General features: G+C 38.5%; 1 protein-coding gene across 2 annotated transcripts; it reads left to right on the top strand.

Annotated features, from left to right (window-relative positions):
- On the top strand, nt 1–27,837 carry NFRKB (nuclear factor related to kappaB binding protein). 2 transcript variants are annotated; one of them, XM_044666165.1, is made up of 25 exons: nt 1–168; nt 2,776–2,977; nt 5,523–5,650; nt 8,828–9,002; nt 9,545–9,682; nt 12,236–12,309; nt 12,965–13,049; nt 13,652–13,832; nt 14,124–14,232; nt 14,464–14,590; nt 14,844–14,909; nt 16,154–16,233; nt 16,353–16,396; nt 17,292–17,352; nt 19,865–20,039; nt 20,592–20,698; nt 21,037–21,160; nt 21,606–21,685; nt 21,839–22,059; nt 22,148–22,421; nt 22,926–23,144; nt 23,573–24,340; nt 25,942–26,048; nt 26,324–26,459; nt 26,568–27,837. In XM_044666165.1, the coding sequence occupies exons 1-25, from the start codon at nt 34–36 to the stop codon at nt 26,691–26,693; spliced, it is 3,942 nt and encodes a 1,313-aa protein (XP_044522100.1). In that variant the 5' UTR covers nt 1–33; the 3' UTR covers nt 26,694–27,837. The 2 variants fall into 2 exon arrangements, with proteins under 2 accessions (XP_044522100.1, XP_044522099.1); XM_044666164.1 differs by having other exon boundaries at nt 34–168; nt 9,581–9,682.

Genomic DNA, 27,837 nt, shown 5'->3' on the forward strand with positions numbered 1-27,837 from the left:
GCTTTTGTCTAGCATACTTGTGGAGAATAAATAATGGATGCCCTGGATCATATGCTTACGGATCCTTTGGACCTGGGGCCGTGTGGAGATGGCCATGGCACTCGAATTATGGAGGACTGCATGCTAGGAGGGACTAGAGTTAGCCTGCCAGAGGACCTGTTGGAAGATGTAAGTAACCTTGTCTGAATCTTTTATAGCCTCCCTATTCCATTCACTGGTTTACCATGGTGGTTCTAGAACCATGGTGGAAAAGATATGGCACGTGTGCCTTGGCATGCTGGAGGGGGCTGCTTTGTTCCCCCTCTCCACTGTGCCTGAGGAGGTTTTTCACATGCCCTGCCCCTCTGTCCAGCAGACCAATGTGATCACTTCCTCCTCCGCTCTATAGGATATTATGGGGGCAGGGTCACAGGTGGCTTGAAGGTGCAATTTAGGCACAAGATCTCTAAAAGGTTTGCCAACACTGTTCTAGAACTTTTCTACTTTATTCAAGTCCCTAACTCTAATCTTACCCTATCTATTCTCTACAAATGACCTTAGTTTTCTGTTTTACTAAGAAAATGGAAACCTTCAAATGGAAGACTCCCAAACACCTTTCTTCATTAACTTTAACATGTCTCTATATCTTTACTAATCCTATCTTTCTGTGCTTTTGTTACCCAGAAGTATTTCTTCTCCAAGATCTTAGCCTTGATTCACCTATGCTCTTAATTATGTTTCTTATCTTATAAAGGACTTTGCTTCATCAGTTCCCCCCTTTTCCTTTTATATCTTCAGTTCTCCCTTTCCACTGTTTCATTTTTTCTTTTTTTTAAAATAATTTTTATTTTTTAGAAAAGTTATCATGGTTACATGATTCATGTTCTTTCCCCTTCACCCCCCCCCAACCTCTCCCCCACCCCCGTAGCCGATGCACATTTCCACTGGTTTTAACATGTGTCATTGATCAAGACTTATTTCCAAATTATTGATAGTTACATTGGTGTGGTAGTTTCGAGTCTACATCCCCAATCATGTCCGCCTCAACCCATATGTTCAAGCAGTTCCTTTTCTTCTGTGTTTCCTCTCCTGTAGTTCTTCCTCTGAATGTGGGTAGCGTTCTTTTCCATGAGTCCCTCAGAATTGTTATGGATCATTGTATTGCTGCTAGTATGTTTCATTTTTTTCTGTCTACAAACATGCTCAGGTTTCTGCTATATTAAAACAATCTAGTAGACCCCTCCAACCACTGTCTTCTTTCTATCTTGCTTTCACATACTTCTAAGCAAAGTCTCTGCTCACTGTTTCTGCTTCTTTATAACATACTCACTTCTTAACCCCTAAAAATTTGACTACTACTTTTACCAAAACTGTTCTTTTGAAGATCACTAGTGAACTCTTATAATCACCAAATACAGTGACTTTTCTCAGTCCTCACTCTCCTTGATCTTGCTTCACATTTGGTGGTGTTGATTACTTTTATTTCATGAGACTTTCTGCTTTCTTGGTTTTTTTGACACTATGTTCTACCTCTGATCCCTTCTCTGTCTCTGTCCTCACTCTTTTTCTTCCTCTTATTCCTGAATTGTAGATATTTCAACAGAATTCTATCTTTTATCCTCCTTTCTCTTTATATTTTCTTACTTGGTCATCATATCAAATGGCTTCAACTATCACTTCTATTTATTGACTCATGAATCTTTTATCTCTAGTTGAGACTTTTTTTTCCTGAGCTGTAGTTTTTTGTTTCTACTTATATGTTCTACTGACACCTCAGACTGAACATGCCCAAAGTGGAAGTCATCATCTACACCTCCAAAACCAGCATTTCTCTTCCTCCTTTCATTGTTTTTGGCATTACCCTTCATCTTGCAGGCTAGAAATTTTTTAGGCATGCATTTAAATTTTTTTTTTGTGGTTATTCTTGTCAAACTTGACAAGCACTAACAAACGTGAATTTACACATACAAAGAAAATCAAAAGAAAATTGTATTTGAAACTTAATCTCATTATGGACAATTTTTAAAAAAGTTATAGATTCAGCATATTAGTTTCAAAGCTATCTTGGTTGTTTATGTTGCCCTTTGTACTTTTTTTCCCCTAACCTCTTCTGCATTTTCTTTAAATGCTTCATTGATACTCACCCTCCCTTCCCAGAAAAGAATGATCCTCTTGTAACAAGTTAGCAGAGTCAAACAAAACAAATCTATATATTGGTCATATCAGAAAATCTTATCTCATTCTACTCTTTTTAATAATAATTTCTCCCAAGAGGTGAGAATCCTATCTTATCATTATTCTGTAGCCATAGCTGGTCATTGCATTGATCAGAGTTTTTAAGTCTTTCAAAATTGTTTTTTTCTTTGCAGTGTTGTAGTCATTGTTCACCTGGGCCTATTCACTTTACTCTGAATTAGTTTATAAGAGTATTCCTAGGCCTGTTTGAAGCTATCTTTTCTTAAAGTGCAAAAATATTTTATCACACACTTAAACTATAATTTGTTCAATTGTTTCCCTGTTGATGGATAACTTTTTAGTTTCCATTTCTTTGCTGCAACAAAAAGTGCTGCTCTGAATATTTTTCTTTATATGTGTCTTTTCCCCTTTCTTTGATCTCTTTGGGGTATGTGGCTGCTAATGATATTGCTGCAATTTGCCATTTGCTCAATAGAAGATGTCGTTTTTGGTCACACTGTTCAGTTCTGATTATGTAGAATTGAGCAAAGGTCTTGGGATTGTAAAAATAAAATTTAAGTACCTATTGCTAACTTTTTTCCTTTTCTTTTTCTCTTTCAGCCTGAGATATTCTTTGATGTAGTTAGCCTCTCAACATGGCAGGAGGTGCTGAGTGACTCTCAGCGTGAGCACCTCCAGCAGTTCTTGCCTCACTTCCCTGAAGATAACATCGAGCAGCAAAATCAGCTTATACTAGCCCTATTCAGTGGGGAAAACTTTCGTTTTGGGAACCCTTTGCACATTGCCCAGAAACTCTTCCGAGGTCTGTAGTCTAATAGTCATTTTTTTAATTGCATGTTTCACTCTTGTGAAATCTTCAGTTATTTTTGATCTACCTATCTCTCTGTCATACACATTTGTAGAAATAGAAACAAAGAGAATGTGTTTGTGTCGTAGAATTCTCAGACTTTCAAGTTCTGTGAAATCACTGGTTCATTAGATGTTCTAGAGATGAAAACTGAGGAAGGCACTTTCTCCCCCATTTATTTAATGGGTGGTTAGTTTGCTTTAGTGATGACACAGATAAATCATCTAGTCTAGCACTTTAAGCTTTGCTATTTGGCTGCCTTTTCATTAGATTCATTAGATTTAATCCACTTCAGATTATCATTTAGTGTGGAGTGGGATTCTCCTAGCTTCTCCTAGCTGTTTGAAATTAAAACTTGGAACTTTTAAAGAGAGAAAAACCATTTGAAGGATTTGAATTGGTCCATTGGTGCCTATTGGCTATTGTTTTTCCTAATAATTAGAGTTGTCCTAAAAAAGAATAAGATGAAATTAGATTACCCATCACTGAAAATTTTTAAATTGAGTTTAAGATGATTTTTTGTGGGCAGTGTAGGGAAGATTCATGGTAACAATATTGAGGTCATTGTATAAATTATTCTCCCATTTCTTCTCTCCCTACTCTTTCTATGTAGACTACTTGTAATTCTCCCAAAGTCCTGAGATAATGTGGATGGGGAGGTGAGGCCAGTCATAGAGCTAAAGGCCTTGAAAGATACAGGCAATGACAAACCATAGAGAACAACTAGGTTGCAGTCAAAGGTTATTGGAATAGCTTGTAGAATCCTATACTTAAAATTGGAAGGTTTCTCAGAGGCCACTGAGTGAAGGGAAACAAACTTAAGACTCATTCACTCACCCAGGGTCACACCTCTTTTAAGTAGAGCCAAGATTTGAGTGAGTCTAGGTCCTCCAACACCAGATCTATTGCTCCTTTCATTGTTCCAGACTGCTCCTCTTTTTTGGTACTAAAGACACAAGACCTTCCTGTGTCAGTTCTCAGTGTTGGGAACATTGGAGTGACTGGAGCAGGGCATGTTTACCAGAAAGTAAGGAGTGAGGGACAACAGCAGCAAAGGAGAGTTGATGTTTTTGACAGGGATCTAAATGCCCCTCACTCCTGACCCAAAGGCCTTCCACTCTCTTGTGTGGAGGTGGCACAACACAGGAGAATACCTTGCCATTGTACTGTTGTCAATCGTCTCTATAGTTCATTTCTTACTGTGCCTTATAATGCCCTTCTCCTCTTGTTCCCTAGATGGGTACTTTATTTTTTAATTTTTTTTTCAATTTTATACTTTTTTATTTTTTTAAAACATTTATTATTATTTATTTTTTAGAAAAGTTAACATGGTTACATAATTCATGCTCTTACTTTCCCCTTCCCCCTCCCCCCAACTTCCCCCCTTTCCCCCAATAGCTGGTGCGCATTTCCACTGGTTTTAACATGTGTCATTGATCAAGACCTATTTCCAAATTGTTGATAGTTGCATTGGTGTAGTAGTTTCGAGTCTACATCCCCAATCTTGTCCGCCTCAACCCATGTGTTCAAGCATTTGTTTTTCTTCTGTTTCCACTCCTGTATTTCTTCATCTGAATGTGGGTAGCGTTCTTTTCCATAAATCCCTCAGAATTGTCCTGGGTCATTGCATTGCTGCTAGTACAGAAGTCCATTACATTCTATTTTACCACAGCGTATTGGTCTCTGTGTGCAATGTTCTTCTGGCTCTGCTCCTTTCACTCTGCATCAATTCCAGGAGGTCTTTCCAGTTCACATGGAATTCCTCTAGTTTATTATTCCTTTGAGCACAATAAATAGTATTCGATCACCAGCATATACCATAATTTGTTCAGCCATTCCCCAATTGAAGGACACACCCTCGTTTTCCAGTTTTTTGCCACCACAAAAAGCACGGCTATAAATATTTTTGTACAAGTCTGTTTATCTATGATCTCTTTGGGGTACAAACCCAACAATGGTATGGCTGGGTCAAAGGGCAGGCAGTCTTTTATAGCCCTTTGAGCATAGTTTCAAATTGCCAGCCAGAATGGTTGTATCAGTTCACAACTCCACCAGCAATGCATTAATGTCCCAGTTTTGCCACATCCCCTCCAGCATTCATTACTCTCCCCTTCTGTCATTTTAGCCAATCTGCTAGATGTGAGATGATACCTCAGAGTTGTTTTGATTTGTATTTCCTAATTATTAGAGATTTAGAACACTTTCTCGTGTGCTTATTAATAGTTTTGATTTCTTTATCTGAAAATTGCCTATTCATGTCTCTTGCCCATTTATCAATTGGGGAATGGCTTGATTTTTTTATACAATTGTATATTTGAATAATTAGACCCCTGTCAGAGTTTTTTGTTATAAAGATTTTTTCCCAATTTGTTGTTTCCCTTCTAATTTTGGCTACATTGTTTTTGTTTGTACAAAAGCTTTTTAGTTTGATATAATCAAAATCATTTATTTTACATTTTGTAATTTTCTCTCTTTTTTTTTTTCAATTTTATACTCCTAGATGGGCACTTTAACCCAGAGGTGGTGAAGTACCGGCAACTGTGCTTCAAGTCTCAATACAAGCGCTACCTCAACTCTCAGCAACAATATTTCCACCGGCTGCTAAAACAGATTCTTGCTTCACGCACTGTAAGTGTTTCTTTATTTCCTTTATTGATCTTCATCCAAGTCATACTTACTAACAAAGGTATACTCCAGATCTGTCCTGGACCCTCTTCTCTTCTCCCTCCATACTGAACAACTTAGTGATCTCATCAGATCTCTTGGATTCAGTTATCTCTCTGCTGATGAGTCTCAAATATATTTATCCAGCTCTAGCCTCAGTGTTCATCTCCAGGCTTACTATCTCCAACTACCTTTTAGACATCTTGAATTAGACTTCTTGATAGCTTAAACTCAACTTGTCACAACTGAATTCATTACGATTTTCTCTAAATCTACCCCCTTTCAAACTTTCCAAAGTTTGTAAAGGGCACCACCATTTGTAAGAAATAAAATTAGGACTCTGGTCCTTATTTTTCATAAAGTTTATTAGTATTTACTTGGATAGGAAAAGGCAGAGAGATAGAGAACCCTATTTTAACTAACCATGTGGGTGGTCTCAACATGGCTCCCTCAGCCACCTTCTTCTTGGCTGGTCACCAGAGAAATAGAGAAACCACACTTCCTGGATCTTTGCTTTTTAACCTCCCCTTTCACGTCTGGTTCAAATTCAGGATCATATCTGGGATCAAGCACGTAGGCCAGAGTCCCATGACCCATGCTGCATCACATAGGTGACACAGACTTGCTGTATTACCCGGAAAGGAATGGGTGGAGGAGAACTTTCCTTTCACACATTTTTCCAGTCATTCAGACTTGTAACTTAGATGTTTTCCTTGACTTCTTGTTATCTCTCAACTCCTATATCCAATTTGTTGCCAAGAACTGTTGATTTTATTTTCATAACATTCTTCACATGTGCCCCCTTCTCTCCTCTTGACACTGTTACCATCTTGGTGCACCAATGCCTCAAATCTCTCTCCACTCAAATGTCAGTTTGATTTTCCTAAAGCACAGGTCTGACGATGTTACACCTCCTTTTCCTTCCTGTCCTTTTTACTCAACAAATTTCTAGTTTGTCACCTGAAAGATCAAATATAAAATGCTCTTTTTTGTGTTCAAAGCCCTTCATAAAAATATCCCCACCCTTGCCCCCTAGTCTTTTTATACCTTATATCCTTCTGTATACTTAAAAAAACAACAACCATCTTTTCTGTCTTAGTAACAACTCTTAAGACTGAAGAGGACAATGATTGGGCAAATGGAGTTAAGTGATTTGCTCAGGGTCACACAGGTAGGAAGTGTCTGTGGCCAGATTTGAACTCAAGTCTTTTTTTTTTTTTTAAACCCTTAACTTCTGTGTTTTGGCTCATAAGGTGGAAGAGTGGTAAGGGTGGGCAATGGGGGTCAAGTGATTTGCCCAGGGTCACACAGCTGGGAAATGTCTGAGGCCGAATTTGAACCTAGGACCTCCCATCTCTAGGCCTGACTCTCAATCCACTGAGCTACCCAGCTGCCCCCAACCCAAGACTTTTTTGACTGCAGGCCTGGCACTAATTACACTGAGCCACCTAGCTGTCACCAATATATTCTTAAATACAGTTACACAGGCCTTCTTCTATTCATCAAATAAAGCACTTCATCTCCCAATCCAAGCATTTTCATTGGTTTTCTGCTTTGCCTGAAATGTTCTTTGTTCTCATCCCTGCCTCTTGGCTTTCTTTAAGTTCCAGCTAAAATTCTACCTTCTATAGGAAAACTTTCCCAATCCCTCTTAATTCCATTACCTCTGTTGGTAATTTCTAATTTATCCTGTCTATAGCTTTTTTTATACATAGTTATTTGTATGTTATCATTCCCATGATATTGTTCACTATCTAAGAGCAGGGACTGTCTTTTCTTTCCATGTATCCCCATTGCTTAACACAGTGCCTAACATTTAATTGTTGTTCAGTCATTTTTCAGTTGTGTTCACCTCTTCATGACCCCAATGCCTAAAAAATGTTTTTTGACTTACAACTATAAGTAATTTCCATGGTACTCAAGTTAAATAAATGGCAGATCCATTGTGGCTTATTAAGGAAAACAGATCTCTGAGGTTGTATGAAGAAAACCTTGTCCTCTGGTAGTTTCAGTAAGTCTTATAGTACTATTGTTAGACCCCAAACTCCAAAATAAATGGACTATTAGTCTGTTTTCTATTTACAATTCTTAGAGCCAAAGTTGTTTTGATTCTAAATGTCTCTTTCAGTTCTTGCTATGGAAAAATTTTCAGTTCACATTAGGACAGAAATAATTTATGTTATTTAGCTGTTAAAAAATGTTGTTTGGGATTTTAATCTTGTGAGAAATCTATTCTTTTATACTTGATGATAATTAATATGAGTTTTCTTTTTGAGGGAGCAATCTTTAAGAGTGAAATTAACAGCCCCATTCTTCTGAATGGAATTATATAGTCTATCAGAAGTTGAGATGCCTTGAATAATAGCTAATAATTATAATGATTGTTGGCATTTATATAAAGTTTTAAAGTTTGCAAAACATTTACTCACTTCATCTCATTTGATTATATGAGGTAGGTTCTGTTATTATTCCCATTTTACAGATGGGGAAACTTAGACTGAAAGAAATTAAATGACTTGCTCAGTGGCACACAGGTAGGAACCATCTCAGATAGACTTTGAACTGTAGTCTCTATCATTTTCAAGGCCAGCACTCTATCTTTACCACTTAGCTTCCTCTAAAATAAGAATGTGTCAGAAATGGAATATGACTCCATGTTTCCAATAGGAGACCAGAACTTGGCACCTGGGTTCCCCTGGCTGTCCTGACATATGGTTACTTCACTGAAATGAAACAGTGAAACAAATTTTCAAGTGTTAAGATAAAAAATGATAAAGACTGATATAATAAGAGAAATTAGTAGTTTAATTAAAGCCATGGTTATGTTGGTAAAATATATATGACCGCGCCTGACTAACTTTTAAATTTATCTCCGGAGCCCATCTTGTCCCTCTTCTACGCCAGCCACCCACCCAGCAAAAACTAAGAGGCCTTCTCTAGGCCCTCCTCCGACTTTAAACTGTCCTATGCGTGGGGGACATCTGACGTCCTCCTACCCAAAACCGGAAACTGGAAAACCCATTGGATTCATGGGAAATGTAGTCTCATAGTCCCCATGTGTCCATAGGGAGTCTGCTAGACACTTCCAAATAGCACTTCCCTGAATTCAAAACAACCACAAGTCTGATACTTTCTCTTTAGGATTTATTGGAGATGGCTAAAACAAGTGGCCCTGCCCTTCCCCTTCGGAGGAAACGGCCTTCACTGTCATGCACCCCTGAAGAAAGAGAAAGACGCACTCAGCAGCGCTATTTGAAAGTCCTTCGGGAAGTTAAAGAAGAATGTGGAGATAGCACTTTATCCTCTGATGAAGAAGGTGAATGTTTTCTAATTCTTTGGGAAGTGGAGTTGGGACTGTAAAAACTGGAAGCCTCTTTTGCAGTTTTGAGTCAGACATTACAGTGGATCTCTCATGTTAAGAAACTACTTCTCTGGTGGGTGGATAATGGGACTTAAGGACTCCCTCTCCCATCTCTAGGATGTTGCTGGAAATTCCTTTTAGAGAGAAAATGACTACATCCTTTATACTTGTTAGTTTTTTAGTTTAGATTTCCAATGGACAGCTCCTTGCTTAGCGGGGTCCTTTCCTGCTTGTCTGGTCCTATTGTGCCCCTTGAGAGAAATGCTTTTCCCCTTACAGGAGAGTAGTAGTAGCTGTTGGCCTGCTGCATTGCGATTCCATCACTGTTGAATTGAAGTCTCTCTTCTTCGAAGAGCCGTTTAAATGACCTAAGTGTGCTCCAGTCCATCTGGGGAAGGGTCAGAAAGAAATGGTGGATCCCTGGTCTCCATGTTGAACCCTTAGCCCCGTTGAACCTAAATGGCCATTTACCCAATCTCCTTTATTGGAGTCCACAGCCACGTTGGATTTACAAGAGCAATTTTCTTTTGAAGATCTCAGCTCATGGCTTCCGAGCTCTCCAGCCCGTTCTCCTAGTCCTGCGGTGCCCCTGAGGGTGGTGCCTACCCTTTCAACCTTGGATATGAAAACTGCAGGTGAGAACAGAGATAGCGATCTTAGTGCTCCGGGGAATAAACTCTTCACAACTGTATTGATCTAAGAATTCCTTTGGAGGATGTATTCTAATAAATTGTTTCTATGAAATAGGAGCTTTGAGAGAGAGGACTTCATATAATTTTGCCATTTTTGAGTGTCATTTTATTTTGTCCCTTAGCTGATCAGTACTTTGTTAGTGAAATCTAAATGGCAGTAGACTTTGCTATTTTTTCCTTAAAAAAATAAGGAAAAAACCCAGTATAGTTTAACTGTAAACAGAGATATAATTTCTTTTAAAATAATTTTATTGAAAATAATTTTGATAGATATAAACAAAATGAGTAATGAAAGCATAAATAAGTCATAAAATGTTAATTATTTTTTACATTTTGTTAAAAAATTATAGATATGTTTATTGTTTTTTTATTCTTTTTTATTAGTGTACTTATGGTTTTATTGGTAGTTTTTATGTAATCAGAGCCAATATGTACTTTTAATTCTGCTTTCTTTGCCATATATTACTTCACATTGTCTTTACCTATTTCTTTTTTTATATATGTAATTTAAAAAAAATTATAGTACCATTCCATGACATTGAGATACAACAGTTTATCCAGCTATCTTCTATTGGGCATATATAGGAAACATTTTTTACTGAAAATATCTTTTCCTTTTAGTACATATTCCTAGTAAAGAGGTGTCAATGATTTAAAATAGTTTTTCATCTTACTGTATTTTGCCAAATTACTCTCCTGAAAGATTTCACAGTAGTTACATCAACATTATAACAGAATGCTACTTTCTCTGTTGCCAACATTAAGTTTCATCATTTAAAACTTTTTCACATATTACTTTGGTTCTTTGTATTTTTCTAATTATTAGATTTTGTCCATTTTTTTCAAGTGATTAGCAATTAATGTTTCCTGTTTTGAAAATTATCTGTAGCAGAAGTAATTGCCATATGCTTAGCCATTCTTGAAAATACCTATGAGATGAAAATGGAATTTATTTGATATAGTAAATAAAAAAGATACAATTTTAAGAAAATTGTACAATTACAAAATACAAATTTAAGAAAAAATTATTTTTAAGAAACTATAAACTCTTTACAATTAAAAATGTTTAATAAACTTAGTAAACAAAATAACCAAACTATCCTGTTTGTTTCTATGTCTCCATCTGAATTCTGTTATTTTGTTGCTGCCATTACTTTTAGTTATTTGTATATTAGTATTCTGATTCTAACTTCCAAGATTTCTTTGTATTTTCTGTTATTTCTTAAAGTACAGTTGTGTTCCATTATGTTTTATTTATCATAACTTGTTTAACTATGGAAATTATTTAGTTGTTTCCATGTTTTTACTATTTTAAATTATGCTAACACTTTTCTATTGAAAAAATGTTTTAGTAATCACAAACTTAGTAGCCATTACGAATGAAGATTGTATATGAACTACCCACTTTTTCCATTTATATTTTTTAGAAACCATTTTATTTTACAAATCCTTACTTTCTGTCTTAGAATTGATGCTAAGTATTAGTTCCAAGGCAGAAGAGCAATAGGGGCTAAGCAGTTGGGGTTAAATGCCTTGCCTAGCTAGGAAATGTCTGAATTCATATTCGAACATAGGCTCTCCCAAATCCAGACCTGGCTCTATCCACTGAGTCACCTAGCTTCTCCTAAAATCATTAATTTTTAATAAATTGGTAGCTAAACATCAAGTTTGGATCTATGTTATGAATATTTTTGGATTTAGGATCTTTCCTTTCAATATTCATAAGATATAGTTCTTGTAGTAATAAGATCCCTTGGTCAAAGAGCATTTCTAGCTGCTGTTTTATGACATATTGATTGTCATGTTTGTACCAATTTCACAGCTCCAGTGGAAATGTAATAATAGTATGCCCATTTTTCCTCTGCCTCACCAAGATTTAACTTTTTCAAAATTTTTTCTTTTTATCAATTTAATAAGTGTAAAGCTGTATCACAAGATTTTTTCATTTTTATTTATCTGTTTGAGTCTGAATATTTTTTCAGATAGTTACTGAGTTTTTTTTCTAGAATTATTTATTCGTCTCCTTCAATCTTTTATCTCTTAGAGAATGACCCTTACTCATATAAATTTACATTAATTCCTTAATAGTTTTTTGGATGTCAAATTAAAAAAAGTTTAGGACAAAGTTTTTCCTAATCTGTTTCTTTTTATTCTGCATGAATTGCTGTATTTGTGTTCTATTTTCTTTCTTTTATTGCCTAAATAAGTGTTTTTTTCTTTTCTGTAACTATAGTGGGTCTTTATTTTCTTTTGCTAATTATATAAGAAAAAAATTGATTACTGATTCACTTGAAATAAGTTGTGGTATGCAGTTTGAGCTATGGATCTAATCTCACCTGTCTGGTAACTCTTTCTGGGTTAATGATTAATTTACCCAGTCTTTTGTGTTTTGCCTTCCCTTTTTTGGATGTTATCTTTCAGTTTAGTATTAGCATTTTTAAATTTGGGCATCCTTGTTAGTAAAGTGCCCAATATGGTTTGGTTCATTTTGCTCAGATAAACTAGAGCTGGGGGACAACGATCTGAAGATGATGTTAAAGAAACACCATGAGAAGCGGAAACACCAACCTGTAAGACATAGAAATTACATGAAATAGAAATTTATGATTGTTAGTTTAATATATTGGGACAATAAGACCTGTGGATAACATAGTCCTAGAAGTTTCTATTCCTTTCTATTTTCATTTTCATTGTCGGAGGAAGGTGGGGGTAAAAAGAACAGCTAGAAATAGTTCATTGAGACCAAGCTAATTGGAGAAAGTATAGTAGTATGAGAGCTGAACCTTTTCTTATGTTTTCATTGCCCTAGAAACAGGATGGAAGGAAGGAAACAAGCATTTTATTAAGCCTATTATGTGCTTTTCAGGCATTATCTCATTGAATCCTCAAAACAGCTTTGGGAGGTGCATGTTCTGACTCCAATTTTATAGATGTGGAAAGCGATCCAGGCAGAGTTTAAATTACTTGCTCACCATAACACTTAGGTCTTCAGGTTTAGAGCTCTAACCTTAACACCACCTAGCTGTTGCTAGGCAGCTTATAATAAGATCCTACTCATCCTAATTGGATTCTCCTATGTACCTCTTTTAAAAATAGAGGCTCCAATCACAGAATAAACATGATTTCCTGAAATTTAACTAAAGTCAAATGAGTTAGTGTATATTTAGTCAGTTTAAGTTTCTTCCTCTTGGCCACCATCACTGAGTCTTTACATTTCTCATTCAGGATCATCCAGATCTCTTGACAGGGGATCTGACTCTCAATGACATCATGACACGAGTAAATGCTGGCAGGAAGGGCTCTCTTGCAGGTAAATGATTGTATTTCTTCCAGAGTTTTCATAATGTGATTAAATGGCCTAAGTGAAAATAAGTGTGCTTATAAGGTGTTAAATAACACAAAGCTTAACAAACCTCTACAAAAATTCATTTTGTAGCTTCTTCTATACACATAAATATGCATATAAAAAGTTAATGCAGAAATAGTGTGACAGGTGAGTGATATAATCCATTAGCATTTATTTAGCATCTAATACTAGGCCCTGAGGAGGTAGATAAGAAGAAAATGGCCTTTGGGCTCAAGAACCTCATGTTCTATTGTAAGAAACAACATGTTCTTATATAGTTATGTACAAAATGTACAATGTAATTTTGAAGGGGAAGAGACTAACAGAGGAAGCAAGAAAAATCTCATATAGCTTTAAAGGAAACTGGATTCTAATGGACTTCTATAAGTGTTAAAACCTAAACTGCTAACCTGTAGTGGCTAGAATCTGAAGGTCTGCCTCCTCTCACTTGTATTCCCTCACATTAGTTCTATGTAGCCTAAGCATATCATGTTCAGATAAAAAACCTCATTTTCTAATGTAGATACCAGCATTCTTTAACTTCCTCTTTTGTTTTTCCTTACCAGCTCTGTTTGACTTGGCTATTCTCAAAAAGAAGGCAAAAGAGAAAGAGGAGAAAAAGAAGAAGAAACTGAAATTGATAAAATCTGAGATAGATGATCTAGCTGAACCTCTGAGCAATCCAGAGGGAATCCCGCCCCTATCCCAGGCCCCATCCCCACTGCCAATATCTGCCATCAAAGAAGAGTAAGAAAGACATAGTGGCTCACCAGGGATGCATGTTAAACAGGAACATGTCAATGAATTGATTTTATTTGCATATATTCTCCTGAATTCATTATCTTTAATTCTCAGAGCTTCCTGTATTGGGAAATTTTGGTTCTTCTTGGCCTTATGGCTAAGATCAATCTTTTTACACCATTCTTGGACTCCGAAGGAGCATCTTGAGAGCTGTGGGAAGCACTGAGGACTAGGACCAGTTTAGGGACCAACCCATGATGCCCTTTGCAGTTGCTTTTTATTTTTGCTTCCTCATAGGCCTCTTGAAGATCTCAAGCCCTGCCTTGGAATCAATGAAATATCTTCTAGTTTCTTCTCTCTCTTACTGGAGATCTTGCTCATGGAGGGACAGGCTAGTCTTCCTATGGTAAGAATATCTGGGAAAACAGTTATAAGGGGGAAACTTTAAAGGGGCAAGGGGTAGCAACGAGGCTGCATCTTTTGAGATGCGTCTCATGTTCTCTATATAAATCTGCTTCTCTCTGGCTTTGTGACTTTGGAAAATCACTCTGGACAGACTTTCCTATTAGTCTTGAGTTGTCTGTCCTCATGGAATCCCTGAGGTTACCTGATTCTTTATTTTTTTCCCCTCTTGCAGCTGGAGGAACGAGTCCTGGATTGGCAGTCATCTCCAGCCAGTACCCTTAATAGCTGGTTCTCCTCAGCTCCTAACTGGGCAGAATTAGTGTTACCATCCCTGCAATATCTTGCTGGAGATAGCCGAGGTGAGGTGTTTCTTTTAAAGAAACATGATTTTTTTGCTTAGGTTTTGCTCACCATAGTGCACTGCAGCTTATTTGGTTGATTTTTCCAGCTCCATTGCTGTGTTCTTGTTATCTTCCATAGCAGTCCAAAGCTTCTTGGTTTTGCCACTCTGGCCTGTTCTGAGGGTCTGGCTCAGCTGTTTTCTGGGTCATTTGAAAGTAGAAGACTATCTCTGACATGTGCAGTTTGTTGATTTGAGCCATCTCCTTACAGCTGTTCCTTCTAGCTTTTCTCCATTTGTTGAGTTCAAAGAGAAGACCCAGCAATGGAAACTGATTGGTAAGTAGTATGGTAGATTTTGCCTCTTTATACTAGTGGGTCTTCCCTCTCTATTTTCTCTTTGATGTTCTTTCCCTTTTTAATCAGTTAAATTCCGAAGACAAGGTAAAATAATTGGTCTAAGCCCTTTTTGTTCATAGAAGACCTTTTCCTTTTTCCTTTTTGGTGCCTCAGAATTGGTAGTGTTCTCATGATTCCAAGCTAGGATTTCATTGCTCAGATTTTAGATGCCAATGTGGACATTTCCACCAATGTAGTCTTATCTGTATCTTTTTATCTCAATGGAAATTTTTTGAGGGCAGGAACTATTTTGGTTTTGTCTTTTTTCTTCAGGTGTGAGTATAATGCTTTGTACAAATCAATGCTTAGAAAATATTTATTGAATTTAATAGACTAATTATAACTTTACTATTGTACTGATTGTTTTTCTGAATTAATAAACATCTTTTCATTATTTCATCTACTTAAAAAGCCATTGTAGCTTGTTAAATCATTGGTGCAATGATTATCCAGTCTAGAGATGTTTGCCCTGAATTGGCTATTTCTTAATAGTGGGATCCCATCTTAACTATAGTTTGTGAACCCACTATGTAAGTAGTGTGGGCCAAATGGCTTTATCCTTGGGTGATGACAACTGGGGTGGAGGACATATTTCATCTATACTTGCTGCTGCTCTCTCCCCTCCTCTTGTAGTCTTCTGTTATTCCTTACATGGCACCTCCTGTCTCTAGGGTTCATCAGGGATCTCAGAATTCCATCTGAGGGAGGGAATCCACCCCCCCACTTTACCCTGCATCCCCAGTCCCTTCCCTGTGTCACCCATCTCCTGGGCCTGCTTTCCTTCTTTGTGTCTGCACTGACAGTGAAGGGAGCGAATTTGAAGGCTCAGCTACCCTCCTGGTAGACCATATCTAAACTGTCAGATTTTTTTGCTCTAGGTAAAAACATTTCTAGTTAAAATTCTAAGTATACTTGGATGATGTCCCTCCTAGGGAAGGTCAGTAACTGATGTTACTAAGGGAAGGGGTTCATAGCATTTATATCTGTCCTATGAAGTAAACCTTTACCTTTTTTATTTCATAAGTGTCATAGGAGACTAATGAAAAGCAAGTTGATTAATTGATCAATGTTGCTTTTGAGCATCTCTTATAGATGGGTTACCATAATGATAGGTTAGAAGGAAGTTGAGATTCTTAATATACTTAGATTTGATAGTATTTATTGTTTTCTGGTTCTCTTAATAGGCTCATCTCAAGACAATGAGAAGGAATTAGCTGCCCTATTCCAACTATGGCTAGAAACCAAAGACCAAACTTTCTGTAAGGTATGGCTTTCAAAAAGTACCAGAATCTTTCCATCAGATTCTCTTGATACTTGAGGTATCCACAGCTTTCAGAATTCAGCTCCTTTAGTAGTTACATGATTTGCCTTATTGTTCAACAGGAAACTGAAGACAGTTCAGATGTCACAACACCAGGTCCCCGTGTGTAAGTAAAGACCAATTGATTCAGTAATTAATATATATTTTATCTAATATTTATGACTTGACTTTAGCTTTTTAGTTTTTTTACTATTCTAAGCTACCTCTGTGAATGCATTCTAGCTTCTCAGTGTCCTTTAGATAATGCTACTTCAATGTGACCTTACCTGAATATTCTAACTAGTTGGATGATTACCTTCTTTATTTTAGATACTGTGAACACTGAATTCATTCAGCCTAATAGCACTGATTTTTGCAGGATGGAGTGGGTGGGGTAGGTGGCAGAGAAAGTTGCCCTTTTACAATGTTGATTCATTCTACTTATTAAGTCCACTAAAATCCCTTGGTCCTTTCTATATGAATTGTGGTCTAGCTATGTTTCTTACATCCTATACTTATGCAGTTAAATTTTCTTCATTAGACAATGAGGATACATGTGAACTAAATATCTAAACCTTTTTAAAAATCTCCTGAAGCTTATTATTCTTTGAGCCTCATTATGTAGCAAAAAATATGTTTCTCACTAACTGCATATATGCACGTGAGGTGTAACCCAGGATGATTAAAAAAAAATCCTGGTTTACCTATTAGGAGTAAATAATAAGAATATTTATATTTATTTAAATTTAAATAATAAGAAAATCAGCTTTTCCAACTGGTGCTATTCTGAATCTCCAGAATTTAGGGGTACTATAGAATAGCCAATGAGACTACTTGGTGGGAGCTAAGAGAGGGAGAATTCTATTGCTATGAAAGAGGCGTAGAAGTGAGGAAGGGAAGAAATTCAAGCAAAGAAGGGTGGGAGTGTTGTAGAATAAAGGCCATGGTTGGTGGGTGCTGTGGATGGAGAAATTGATCTGTGAACCTGCCACTTGGGATTGATTTAAAACTCTACGTTCCAGAAGAACTGACTACGTGGTCCGGCCCAGCACTGGGGAAGAGAAAAGAGTTTTTCAAGAGCAGGTGAGGAAAAACTTGAAACAGTGTGAACCCTGGGATTAGTAAGAATTTATATAAAAAAGCTTCAGACTGAGCTGTCCTAGTGTCTTAAGTTATTAGGTGAGAAATCTAGTCCTTTAGAGATTCTTTTAGATCTCACTACCAAATTAGAGGTGGGAATGATCTCATCACTTTTTCTTCATCATTAGCAACAAAAAGTGTTTGCCTAGCTCTTTATTCACTTTGACAAACATTAAGTGCTAAGAACACTGTGTTAGATTTTCAGAGAGGTACCAAGATGAAAAAAAGACATGACTTGGTCACTTTAAGGAGCCTAGAGCAGGAAAACCTTTTTGGGGAGTATAGAGGAGAAGGAGCTATAATATGTCATAATAAAGGTGATATAACATGTTATAATATAGAACATGAATACTGTGCAAAGGTCAGTGAAGAAGATGTTTCTGACTAGGGAGTTACTTTTTCTCAGTACCAAGAAGGCTTATAAAAGGGCCATGTTTTCTCTTTCCAATTCTGTTTCAGTGAGCAAACTATTTAGAATCATGAGATCATAGATTTTAGAGCTGGAGGAGGCCTTAGAAATCATGTAGCCCAACCACCTCATTTTATAGATGGGGAAACAGTATTAGACACTGGGTGAAACACTTTATAGATAAAATGGGCTCATAGAGATTAATTAACTTGTCATACAAGTTCCAATGGACTTCTTGATCCAAATCCAGTGCTTTCGTCACTCTTTCATGATGTTGACTCCTCTTTCTTTGTGTTATTGTTTCTTTGATGAGTCCTTTGAGGGCAGTTCTAACCTTTATCAACAGCTATATGTTATTTATTTATTGATGTTAGGCACTGTGCCAAGGACTCAGGATACAAAGAAAAATGAAATATGGTCCCTCAGGAACAGCTAGGTGGCTCAGTAGATGTCAGGCCTAGGGATGGGAGGTCCTGGGTTCAAATTTGACCGCAGACATTTCCTAGTTGTGTGACCATGGGCAAATCACTTAACCCTCCCTAGCCTTTAACCATGTTTCTGCCTTGAAATCAATATACAATATTGATTCTAAGACAGAAGGTAAGGGTTAAATAAACAAATAAATAAATAAATAAACAAACAAACAAATAAATAAACAAGCAAGCAAATAAATAAATAAATATATATGGTCCCTCCATGGGAGACAAATCTCAGAAATGGTGGTGGTGGTGAGGTTATGGGAAAGTGGAGACTGGGAATGCCTTTTGTAGCAGGTAGGATTTAAGCTGAATCTTAAAAGAAGATAGAAGGTAGAAATGAAGAGGGTTAGCATTCTAAGCATGATGGACAGCCAGTGAAAAGGCAAGGAGTTTAGAAATGGTGTATAGTGTTTGAGGAACATTGAAGCCAATGTTTCTGAATTGTAGATTACTTGGAGGGAAGTAAAGTATAAGAAAACTGGAAATGTAGGAATAGCCCAGGTTGTGAAGGATTCAAAAAGCCAAACTGGGGGCAGCTAAGTGGCATGGTAGATAGAGTACCAGGCCTAGAGTTTGGAGGTCTTGGATTCAAATCCAATCTTAGACATTTCCTAGCTGTGTGACCTTGGGCCAAGTCACTTAACCCCAGTTGCCTAGCCCTTATTCCTCTTTCTAAGGGGTAGATTCTAAGACAGAAGGTAAGAAAAAGAATAAAAGCCAAACAGGATTTTATATTTAATTGTGGAAGTGATAGGGAACCACTTTTACCAATTAGGGGGAGTGACAAGGTCAGATCTTCCTAAAAGGAAGATCACTTTGGTTGCTGAGAGGAGAATGGACTGGAGTGGGGAGATAAACCAACCACCAAGTTGTTGCAATAGTCCAGGCCTGAAGTGATACATACTGTGTGAATAGAGAGAGGGGGACAAATACAAGAGATGTTGGGAAGGTAGAAACCAACAAGATTTGGCAACAGATTGGTTGTGTGGATGAATGTGAATGAGAAAGCAAGGTTACAGTGAGGATAGTGGTTCTATCAACAGTGATAGGGAAGAAAGAAGGTTTTAAGGGGAAAGGTTATGAGTTCTGCTTTAGACATGTTAACATTGAGATATATGTGGGACATCAAACCTGAGATATCTGGTAAGCCAATGATTATATGTGACTAGATGTCAGGAGAAAGATTTGGGCTAGATAAATATAATTGAGAATCATCTTTAGAGATAATTGAAACTGATGGAATTACCATATGTATAGAGGGAAAAGAGCAGAAGGTAGGTCCTTGAGCTTCATTCATGGTTTGTGGCTGTGACCTGGTGAAAAATTCAGCAAAGGAGCCTGAGGAACAGTCAGAGAACTAGGAAGAGCAGTGTCAACAAAAATCTAGAGATGGGAGAGTATCCAGGGCTAGAGGGTGATCAACAGTGCTAAGTGCTACAGAGAGATCACAAAGGATGACATTTGAGAAAAAAGATCTGGTAATTAAGGAATGATTGGTAACTTTGATGAGAGCAGTTTCAGTTGAGCTCTGGTTTTGACCCGTTTTTCTTCTATTTGCTTGCCCCAGGAACGTTTCCGTTATAGCCAACCCCACAAAGCTTTTACCTTCCGAATGCATGGTTTTGAGTCTGTGGTGGGGCCAGTCAAAGGTGTCTTTGACAAAGAGACTTCACTTAACAAGGCCCGGGAGCATTCCTTGCTGCGCTCAGACCGCCCTGCCTATGTCACCATCCTGTCTCTTGGTAAGATACCTAGATTTTGGGGGGAGGCGACTTTTATGTGATCATATGATTTAGAGCCAGAAGGGACCTTAGAGAAATTGGCTGTTAGATTCTACTTTGTCTCAGGGACAGTTATATCACCTTCCACAGGGATAGGGGTGTTTTTGTGTTGGGGAGATTATTGGGAATTTTATAGGGATGGGGGAGAGGAGAGGAGGGAAAGAGAAGTGAGGAGCAGGTCGGGCAGGACTTAGCTTATTCTCCAGGCTTATTAACTTGGATTGTTTTTTCTTCTGCAGTTTGTTTCTTGAGAATTTATTTTGAACTGAGGAATTGAGAAAAGTTCTGTAATTAGGTGAATCAGTACCAAGAATTTTGCAATCTTGTTTAGAATATGTAGCCTAGGAAGGTGTAGAGACTACTACCAACCACCAGGGGGAAGGCTTTCCTTGACATTGACCAGTATATTAAGGAAAGTAGAGACCTTTTCTAGGTAGAAGAGGAAATGAACTGGATATTATGCTATGATGCAATTCCTGTTTTCTTTCTGTTTCTTTTACAATCACCTGCCAGTCAGGGATGCTGCAGCCCGACTACCCAATGGAGAAGGTACACGGGCTGAAATCTGTGAATTGCTAAAAGATTCCCAATTTCTTGCACCAGATGTTACCAGCACTCAGGTGAGATAGAGATCACCCCAATTCAGAGTTCTGTGATCGGGGAAAACCCAGATTCATTGAAATGGTTCCCATTTGCCATGATTTCAACAATTATGTCTATTCAGAGAACTTATTCAATTCAGTTCAACAAATAGTTATTGAGTACTGTGCTTAATAAATATGTGTAGGTATTGGTAATAAAAGTACTGAATAGTTTGTAGGGAACAATTAAGAACCTTAGGCCCACAGAGGCATAGTTTGTGTTTAGATATGACTGTCCAATCCCAGTATATTATCTCTCAGGCTCAACTACTTCACTTGGTTTTTTGCCCCATTTGAATTATACTTACATTTCTCAGGTGAATACAGTAGTAAGTGGTGCCTTAGACCGACTACACTATGAGAAAGACCCATGTGTAAAATATGACATTGGACGAAAGTTATGGATCTACCTTCACCGTGACCGGAGTGAGGAAGAGTTTGGTATGTGAGGCCTCTGGGTCAAATGGGTTGGACTACAAGTTGAAAGTAATATGAATTACTAGTTTGGTATCTTTATTATTTTCATTTGGGTTCAGATAAGAATTAGAAGGTTGGCAATTAGGTGACTAATTGGATTGAGAGCCAGGCCAAGAGACAGGAGGTTCTGGGTTCATATCTGGCCTTAGACACTTCCTAGCTGTGTGACCCTGGGCAAGTTGCTTAATCTCCATTGTCTAGCCCCTACCGCTCTTCTGCCTTGGAACTAATATACTGTATTGATTCTAAGACAGAAGGTAAGGGTTTTAATAAAAAGAGTTGGAGGGTTGAGGGGCAGGATTTAGCCCCATGGTTTAGTTTCCATTGACTTGGGGGTTGAATTCTAATACTACTAGTCTTAAGATTCTGGTGTTCCCAGCATAGTTTCCTAGTTAACTTTTGTTCACAGAACGAATTCATCAGGCCCAGGCAGCTGCAGCAAAAGCCAGAAAAGCTCTTCAGCAAAAACCTAAGCCCCCAGCCAAAGTGGTAAGTGACTTTGGACCTCAGCCAATTTTGAGGTGATGACAAAAACCAAATATTCTTCTTTTCACTAACATGCCTTTAAAGCTGTGGTTATTATGCCTTCCTTCATTGGGTTCGTGACTCGACCTGCACATTGTCTTTATTCTGTGGTTGCAGAAGTCCAATAATAAGGAGAGCTCTGTGAAGGTGCTTAACAGTGGTACATCAGAACCAAGTCAGCTGAGTCTTAGTGACTCCAGCATGCCAGCCACTCCTGTCACACCTGTCACCCCGACCACCCCTGCTTTGCCTGCTACTCCCATATCACCTCCACCTGTGTCAGCAGTTGGCAAGAATGCACCTAGTACAGGCCCAGAGCCAGCTAAATCTAGCCCAAGGTACACTCTTTCCTATCTTCCTTAGCTTTCTTCTCTTATGCCTCTTTATTTGGAAATCTAAGCTTATTCTGTTTTCTTTCTTTTACAGCGTCCTTCTGGTATCTTCACCAACAATGCCTCAATTGGGAACATTGCTTTCCCCAACTCCAAGCAACCAAACGCCACCAAATTCTCAGTCCACTGGCCGGGTGGTGAGCCACTCTGGCTCAACTGGACTTCCCCAGGTGCGGGTAGTAGCCCAGACCAGTCTTCCTGCTGTCACTCAACAGCCCACAAATTCAACACAGACATTGCCACAGATGCCTGTGGGCCCACAAATCCGAGTTCCAGCCACTGCTACACAGACCAAAGTCATACCACAAGTGAGTATGAAAGTTAATAGGCATTAGGTAGCAGGAGAAATTGAACCAAGCTTGGCTAGTAATTCCACTGGAAAGATCCTGGACTGAAAAATATGAAACCTGGATTCTAGTCCCAGTTTATCTACTAGTTTGTGACTTGAGGGAAGTCTTATCTTTCTTACCTTAAGTTCCTTTATTTATAAAATGGGAAAAGTACTATCTTAATTACTTAAGGTCAGGTTAAAATGAGATCCTCTAAAAATATTTTAAGAATTAGAAAACATCCTACAGGTGTCGCTCTTGAGTATTGAGCTTAGACATTGAGTCCTGTAGCCTCAGGATGAAATAGTTTCAATTTTTTGTGTTGGATAATGAAATAATTCTGATATATACAACCAAGCATATTGGAAAAAAGTTTTTGTGGGGCAGGTCTTCAGTGATAGAGCATACTAAGAATAGAATGCTGCATAGTGCTGGCCCCTGTTCTGTGTGTGAATAAATTGTTTTCCTCTTTTCTTGAGCCAGACAGTGATGACAGCTGTTCCAGTGAAAACTCAAACTGCCCCAGCACCAGCATCTGGGCAGCGGCCTGGGCAAGGCCAGGCAGGACTCACAGTGACGGGTCTCACTGCCACTGCTAGCCCTGCAGCAAAACCTGCCACCAGCTCCCCTGGAAGCTCTTCATCAAGTTCCTCCACAACTACGGTTATCCAGAATGTCCCTGGCCAGAATATTATCAAACAGGTTACTGATTCTTGGGTGGAATTAACATATATTGAGAAAGTTAGGGAAAGAGAATAGGGATGTGAAAAGTCTGTTTGGTCTCTTACATATGATTTATTTCAAAATAGTTATAGTAGAAGGCAGTGCAAACGTTGCAAGCATTCGTTTTCATAGAAAATTTGGGTTTTCTTGTTTGGGATTTAGGACTCTGAAAATGTATTCCCTTTTTACTTGTGCCTTTATAGAAATAATTTCTTTCTCTGCTTTTCGTTTACCATGAATGAATTTTTAAAATAGTATTATCTTTGTAGATTATGCATAATAAGTAAACATTGTTAGGAAATGTGCTTATAAGTTTTGCATGATGATATTACCTATATAGTCATAATGTAGTCCCTTTTAACAAAGACTTCTCCAATCTGCATCAGTGCCTTTCTTCCCCTCTCCAGGTGGCAATTACTGGACAACTGGGCATGAAGCCTCAAACAGGCAATAGCATCCCACTAACAGCCACTAACTTCCGCATCCAGGGTAAGGATGTTTTGCGCCTTCCACCCTCATCCATCACGACTGATGCCAAGGGCCAGACAGTGCTACGCATAACTCCTGACATGATGGCTACCCTGGCCAAGTCCCAGGTCACCACAGTCAAACTGACCCAGGATCTCTTTGGGGCAGGAAGCGGCGGTGCAGGAAAGGGTATCTCTGCTACTTTGCATGTCACTTCCAACCCTGTACATGCATCTGATGCTCCCGTCAAGGCAAACTCGGCTAGTGCCCCTTCATCTACTCCAGCAGGCACCACTGTGGTCAAAGTAGCCCCTGATCTGAAACCTGCAGAAGCCTCAAGCTCAGCTTTCCGCTTGATGCCAGCACTTGGTGTGAGTGTGGCAGACCAAAAGGGCAAAGCTGCAGTGGCTTCAACAGAGACAAAGCCAGCTGCCACAATCCGCATTGTTCAGGGACTGGGGGTAATGCCCCCCAAGCCAGGCCAGACTATAACAGTTGCCACCCATGCCAAGCAAGGGTCCTCCTCAGCTGGTGGACCTGGAGCTGTTCATACTTCTACCGTGTCCTTGCCCAGTATGAGTGCTGCTGTGTCAAAGGCTGTGGCAGTGGCTTCTGGGGCCACAGGCACCCCTATCAGCATTGGGACGGGAGCCACCACCGTGCGACAGGTCCCTGTGAGCACCACAGTTGTATCTACTTCCCAGGCTGTGAGTAACATTGTGGGTTAAGTGTGGTCTGTCTCATTGATGCACCTCTTAAAAGTTAATTAACCCCGCTTGCTTCTGTCAGGAGGGAAAATTAGGCAAGTTTCTTATTCTAGTAATGAGGACTGGAAATCAAGGTATTGTCCATTTCTATATCACTATACCTGACCTGAGCAGATTTTTTATTAATTCATTCATAGTAATTATAAAATCTCCCTATGTATATTATACCTTGCAATAGGGTCTTAATAATATTACTTTCTATAGGAAAAAAAGAATACACTAAAAATCTCAGATCTTTTGATATGAAGACCAGCAGATGGACCTAAAGGAACCTTTCTGAATTAATGAAAAGTTTTAAGGACAAGGACTTTTGCCTTTTTTTTTTTTTTTTAATTCTCAGGGCTTCACATAGTGCCTAGCACATAGTAGGCACTTAATAAATGTTTGTAGGCTGATTTGCTGAACATAGAAAGGTGGTACCCAACAGTATTTGTGATAGAAGCAACCAAATAAGCAAGCTGATTGATGGAAGACCTAGACTGCTGCCTCCCCTCTACAAAAAGGCTATTTATTGAGGAAAAGGAGTGGTTCCAGTTAGTATTCTTTGAAATATGTTTTAACCAGTTAAGCCATGTTTGAATGAGAGGAAAATAATACCTTATGTGAATCTATTCAAAGTACTATCCTTAATCTTTTTATTGCCTAATATTGTTTTTGCTGTTGATTAGTGAGCCACAAAGAGAAAATAAACTAGAAAGAGCAGAGGCTGAAGTGATCTCCAGAAGTACAGATGTGTTGGTGACTATTCCTGTCCCTGCTTTTCTGCCCAGGTGGAAAAGTTGCTGCCTCAAATGAGATGTCTATCTGAATTCATGGGGTATTATTATATACCTACAAAAGCTCTGTTACTGACAAGTTAAAATAGCAATAGTAGAAGAAATAGCTTGAGAACAGTTAAGTTCTCAGGCCACTGTACATTTTCAGTTTCACTACATTAAGTATGAGCCCTAGAAAGTGGATTTCCTTCACTTGGCCAAATCTGTTGCTTGTGTAACCTTACTAATATGCATATCCCTGGAAGAAATTCAAAATACCTGAAGGGTACATTATCTGTTGCCTTGTTAATCAAATGCTATTCCACCCTGCCCTTTTGCTGGTTCTCTATCAGGGAACCTGAATTCCAGTGGAGCACTAGAATTGCATTCAATATTAACTCTTCAGCTCCTTTCCCTTTCCCTTTACACTATTAAACAGGAAACTCATTTAATTTCTTGGTTTTTGGGGGAGTGAGAGGTTGGGACATTTTTGTACAAGTTATGCCTTCTGTACATATTAAGACTTCTTCAACTTTGCCTCAAGTTTCATTGGAAATCTAGAGATGAAGGGATAATGAAAGTGGTTTTCCTAGGATATGTCTTGCAATTGGAAATTCTTGGAGCTCTGTGGGCGCTTCTATCAAGTTTTTCTAGTGCTTCTCTACTTCGTCTCATCCTAAAAAAGTCCTTTCCTTTTCAAATGAGATGATATTTATAAAACACTTAGCACAGTGCCTGGCATGTATAATAGGTACTTAATGCTTGTTTCCTTCCTTTTCTTTGTAGGGTAAGCTGCCTACACGGATTACAGTGCCACTGTCAGTGATTAGCCAACCTATGAAAGGCAAGAGTGTGGTGACGGCTCCTATCATCAAGGGCAACCTTGGAGCCAAGTAAGTGATGGTAGGGAGACAGAGCAGATGAGTTTTGAACTTTTTTTTTCTAGTTATGAAAAAGAAAATTATGGAGGAAGTAGGTCGTTTCTTAGGATTCTCCTTTTAATATCCTGGCTCATAGACACAAAGTCTTTTTAACCAGTTGCTATTTTGTACATGAATCTGATTTTGTTATTTTTAGATTTTACATTGTTTTAAGTTACTTGGCTTAATTCTGTGGAGCAGAGGGATGACCATCAGTAAGCCTCAACCATTCTTGTTTCTCTCCATAGTATTAGTGGATTGGGCCGGAATATCATCCTCACTACCATGCCAGCTGGCACCAAGCTCATCACTGGCAACAAACCTGTTAGCTTCCTCACTGCTCAGCAGCTGCAGCAGCTGCAGCAACAAGGCCAGGCCACACAGGTAAAATCTCAGGGTACCCTACTGGCCAAAGCAAACTTCTCTCCATCCCTTAACCTGATTGGTGAAACCTATCCTCTGTAGCCCCTCACATTGTCTCTTTGTAAACAGGTACGCATCCAGACAGTCCCAGCTTCCCACCTCCAACAGGGAACAGCTTCTGGATCTTCCAAAGCTGTCTCCACTGTCGTCGTGACCACAGCCCCATCCCCAAAACAGGTGCCTGAACAGCAGTGAACATATGAGGGGAAAGAAGATGGCTTCTCAAGGACTTTCCCAATCTGTTCTTCTAGCTGAAGAGAATAGGGGCTACATCACACCTGCAATTCCTCCTGCTTAAGGAGAGGCCAGGGAGTGGGGTGATGTCAGCAAACTGGATTCTGCCGTGACAGAATCCAGTGAATAAGTACTAAAAACGGCCCAGCTCATTTCAGGGTTCCTGAGCCTGCTTTGTGGATTAATCTAGGGGAAGATAGTTTATTATAATTTTATGTGGTCTCAGCTATACCATACAGACCAGAAGTTTCTCCCTTGGTGTTAATTGGATTCAGGTAGGAGAATTATGGGAGATTTTCTGACTTTAGAGTATGCAGGCTCTGTGAGCTAGCCTTACCTGGTATGTGGAGTTCTTCAGTAATAGATTTTAGCCTCTCATGGTATTCTTTAGTCATTTTTGTGACTGGTGGATTGGATACCAGGTTTAAATGACATTTTGTGTCCAGAAAATAATTTTATATAACTTATTGGGTTTTTTTTAAAGATACTATTGCACTTCTTTCTTAAACAGAAGCTTGGGCTTTAGCCCTTAAATAGATCACTTATTATTCTCTTTTGTCCAAAATGAGGGAATTGCAGGACTCCAAGAAGTGAGTGTGGTTTTTATAACTATGATAGGAAGAGAAAGGCTATGTGGCTACAGAAAATGTAGGTAATGGATGGACCACAGTGGATTTTCTGAAATGAAACTAGAGATAGAAACTGCCTTTATTACAAGATGGTATATGGGACTTTGAACATGGTGCAAGTTTATTGCTAAGTCTTTAGACTTTGCTCTTGTTATCAAATGGTGACCCAGAAAAGTGAACAGACTCTAGGGGAATACCACCATCTGTGCTGCTTTTGTTGCCTTGTGCCAGGGTCTCCACTTTATTCCATGTAAGTGGTACTGCTCTCACTTCCAGTCCTGGAATAAGGAAGAAAGAGGGGAGGCACAGGAACAAGTTGCAGCCTGCCCAGCAAGGACCGATCTTATATATATTGACCTGAAGTTGCAAGATATTTTATTAATACTGGATATTTCCTGCTTCTTTCCCCAGTCTCTATTGCTGCCTGACAATGTTCTTTAAGAAAAAGTTTTTAAAGTGTAATATATAATTAAATG

Source organism: Gracilinanus agilis, chromosome 3, assembly GCF_016433145.1.
Source record: "Gracilinanus agilis isolate LMUSP501 chromosome 3, AgileGrace, whole genome shotgun sequence".
Lineage (NCBI taxonomy): Eukaryota > Metazoa > Chordata > Mammalia > Didelphimorphia > Didelphidae > Gracilinanus > Gracilinanus agilis.

What these genes read in the sequence shown, in the direction of transcription:
- NFRKB (XM_044666165.1), top strand. Translation starts at nt 34, where the DNA reads ATGGATGCCCTGGATCATATGCTTACGGATCCTTTGGACCTGGGGCCG. An exon ending in AGAAGCGGAAACACCAACCT is followed by an intron (nt 12,310 to 12,964) that starts GTAAGACATAGA and finishes TTTCTCATTCAG; the next exon opens with GATCATCCAGATCTCTTGAC. An exon ending in CAGATGTTACCAGCACTCAG is followed by an intron (nt 20,699 to 21,036) that starts GTGAGATAGAGA and finishes TACATTTCTCAG; the next exon opens with GTGAATACAGTAGTAAGTGG.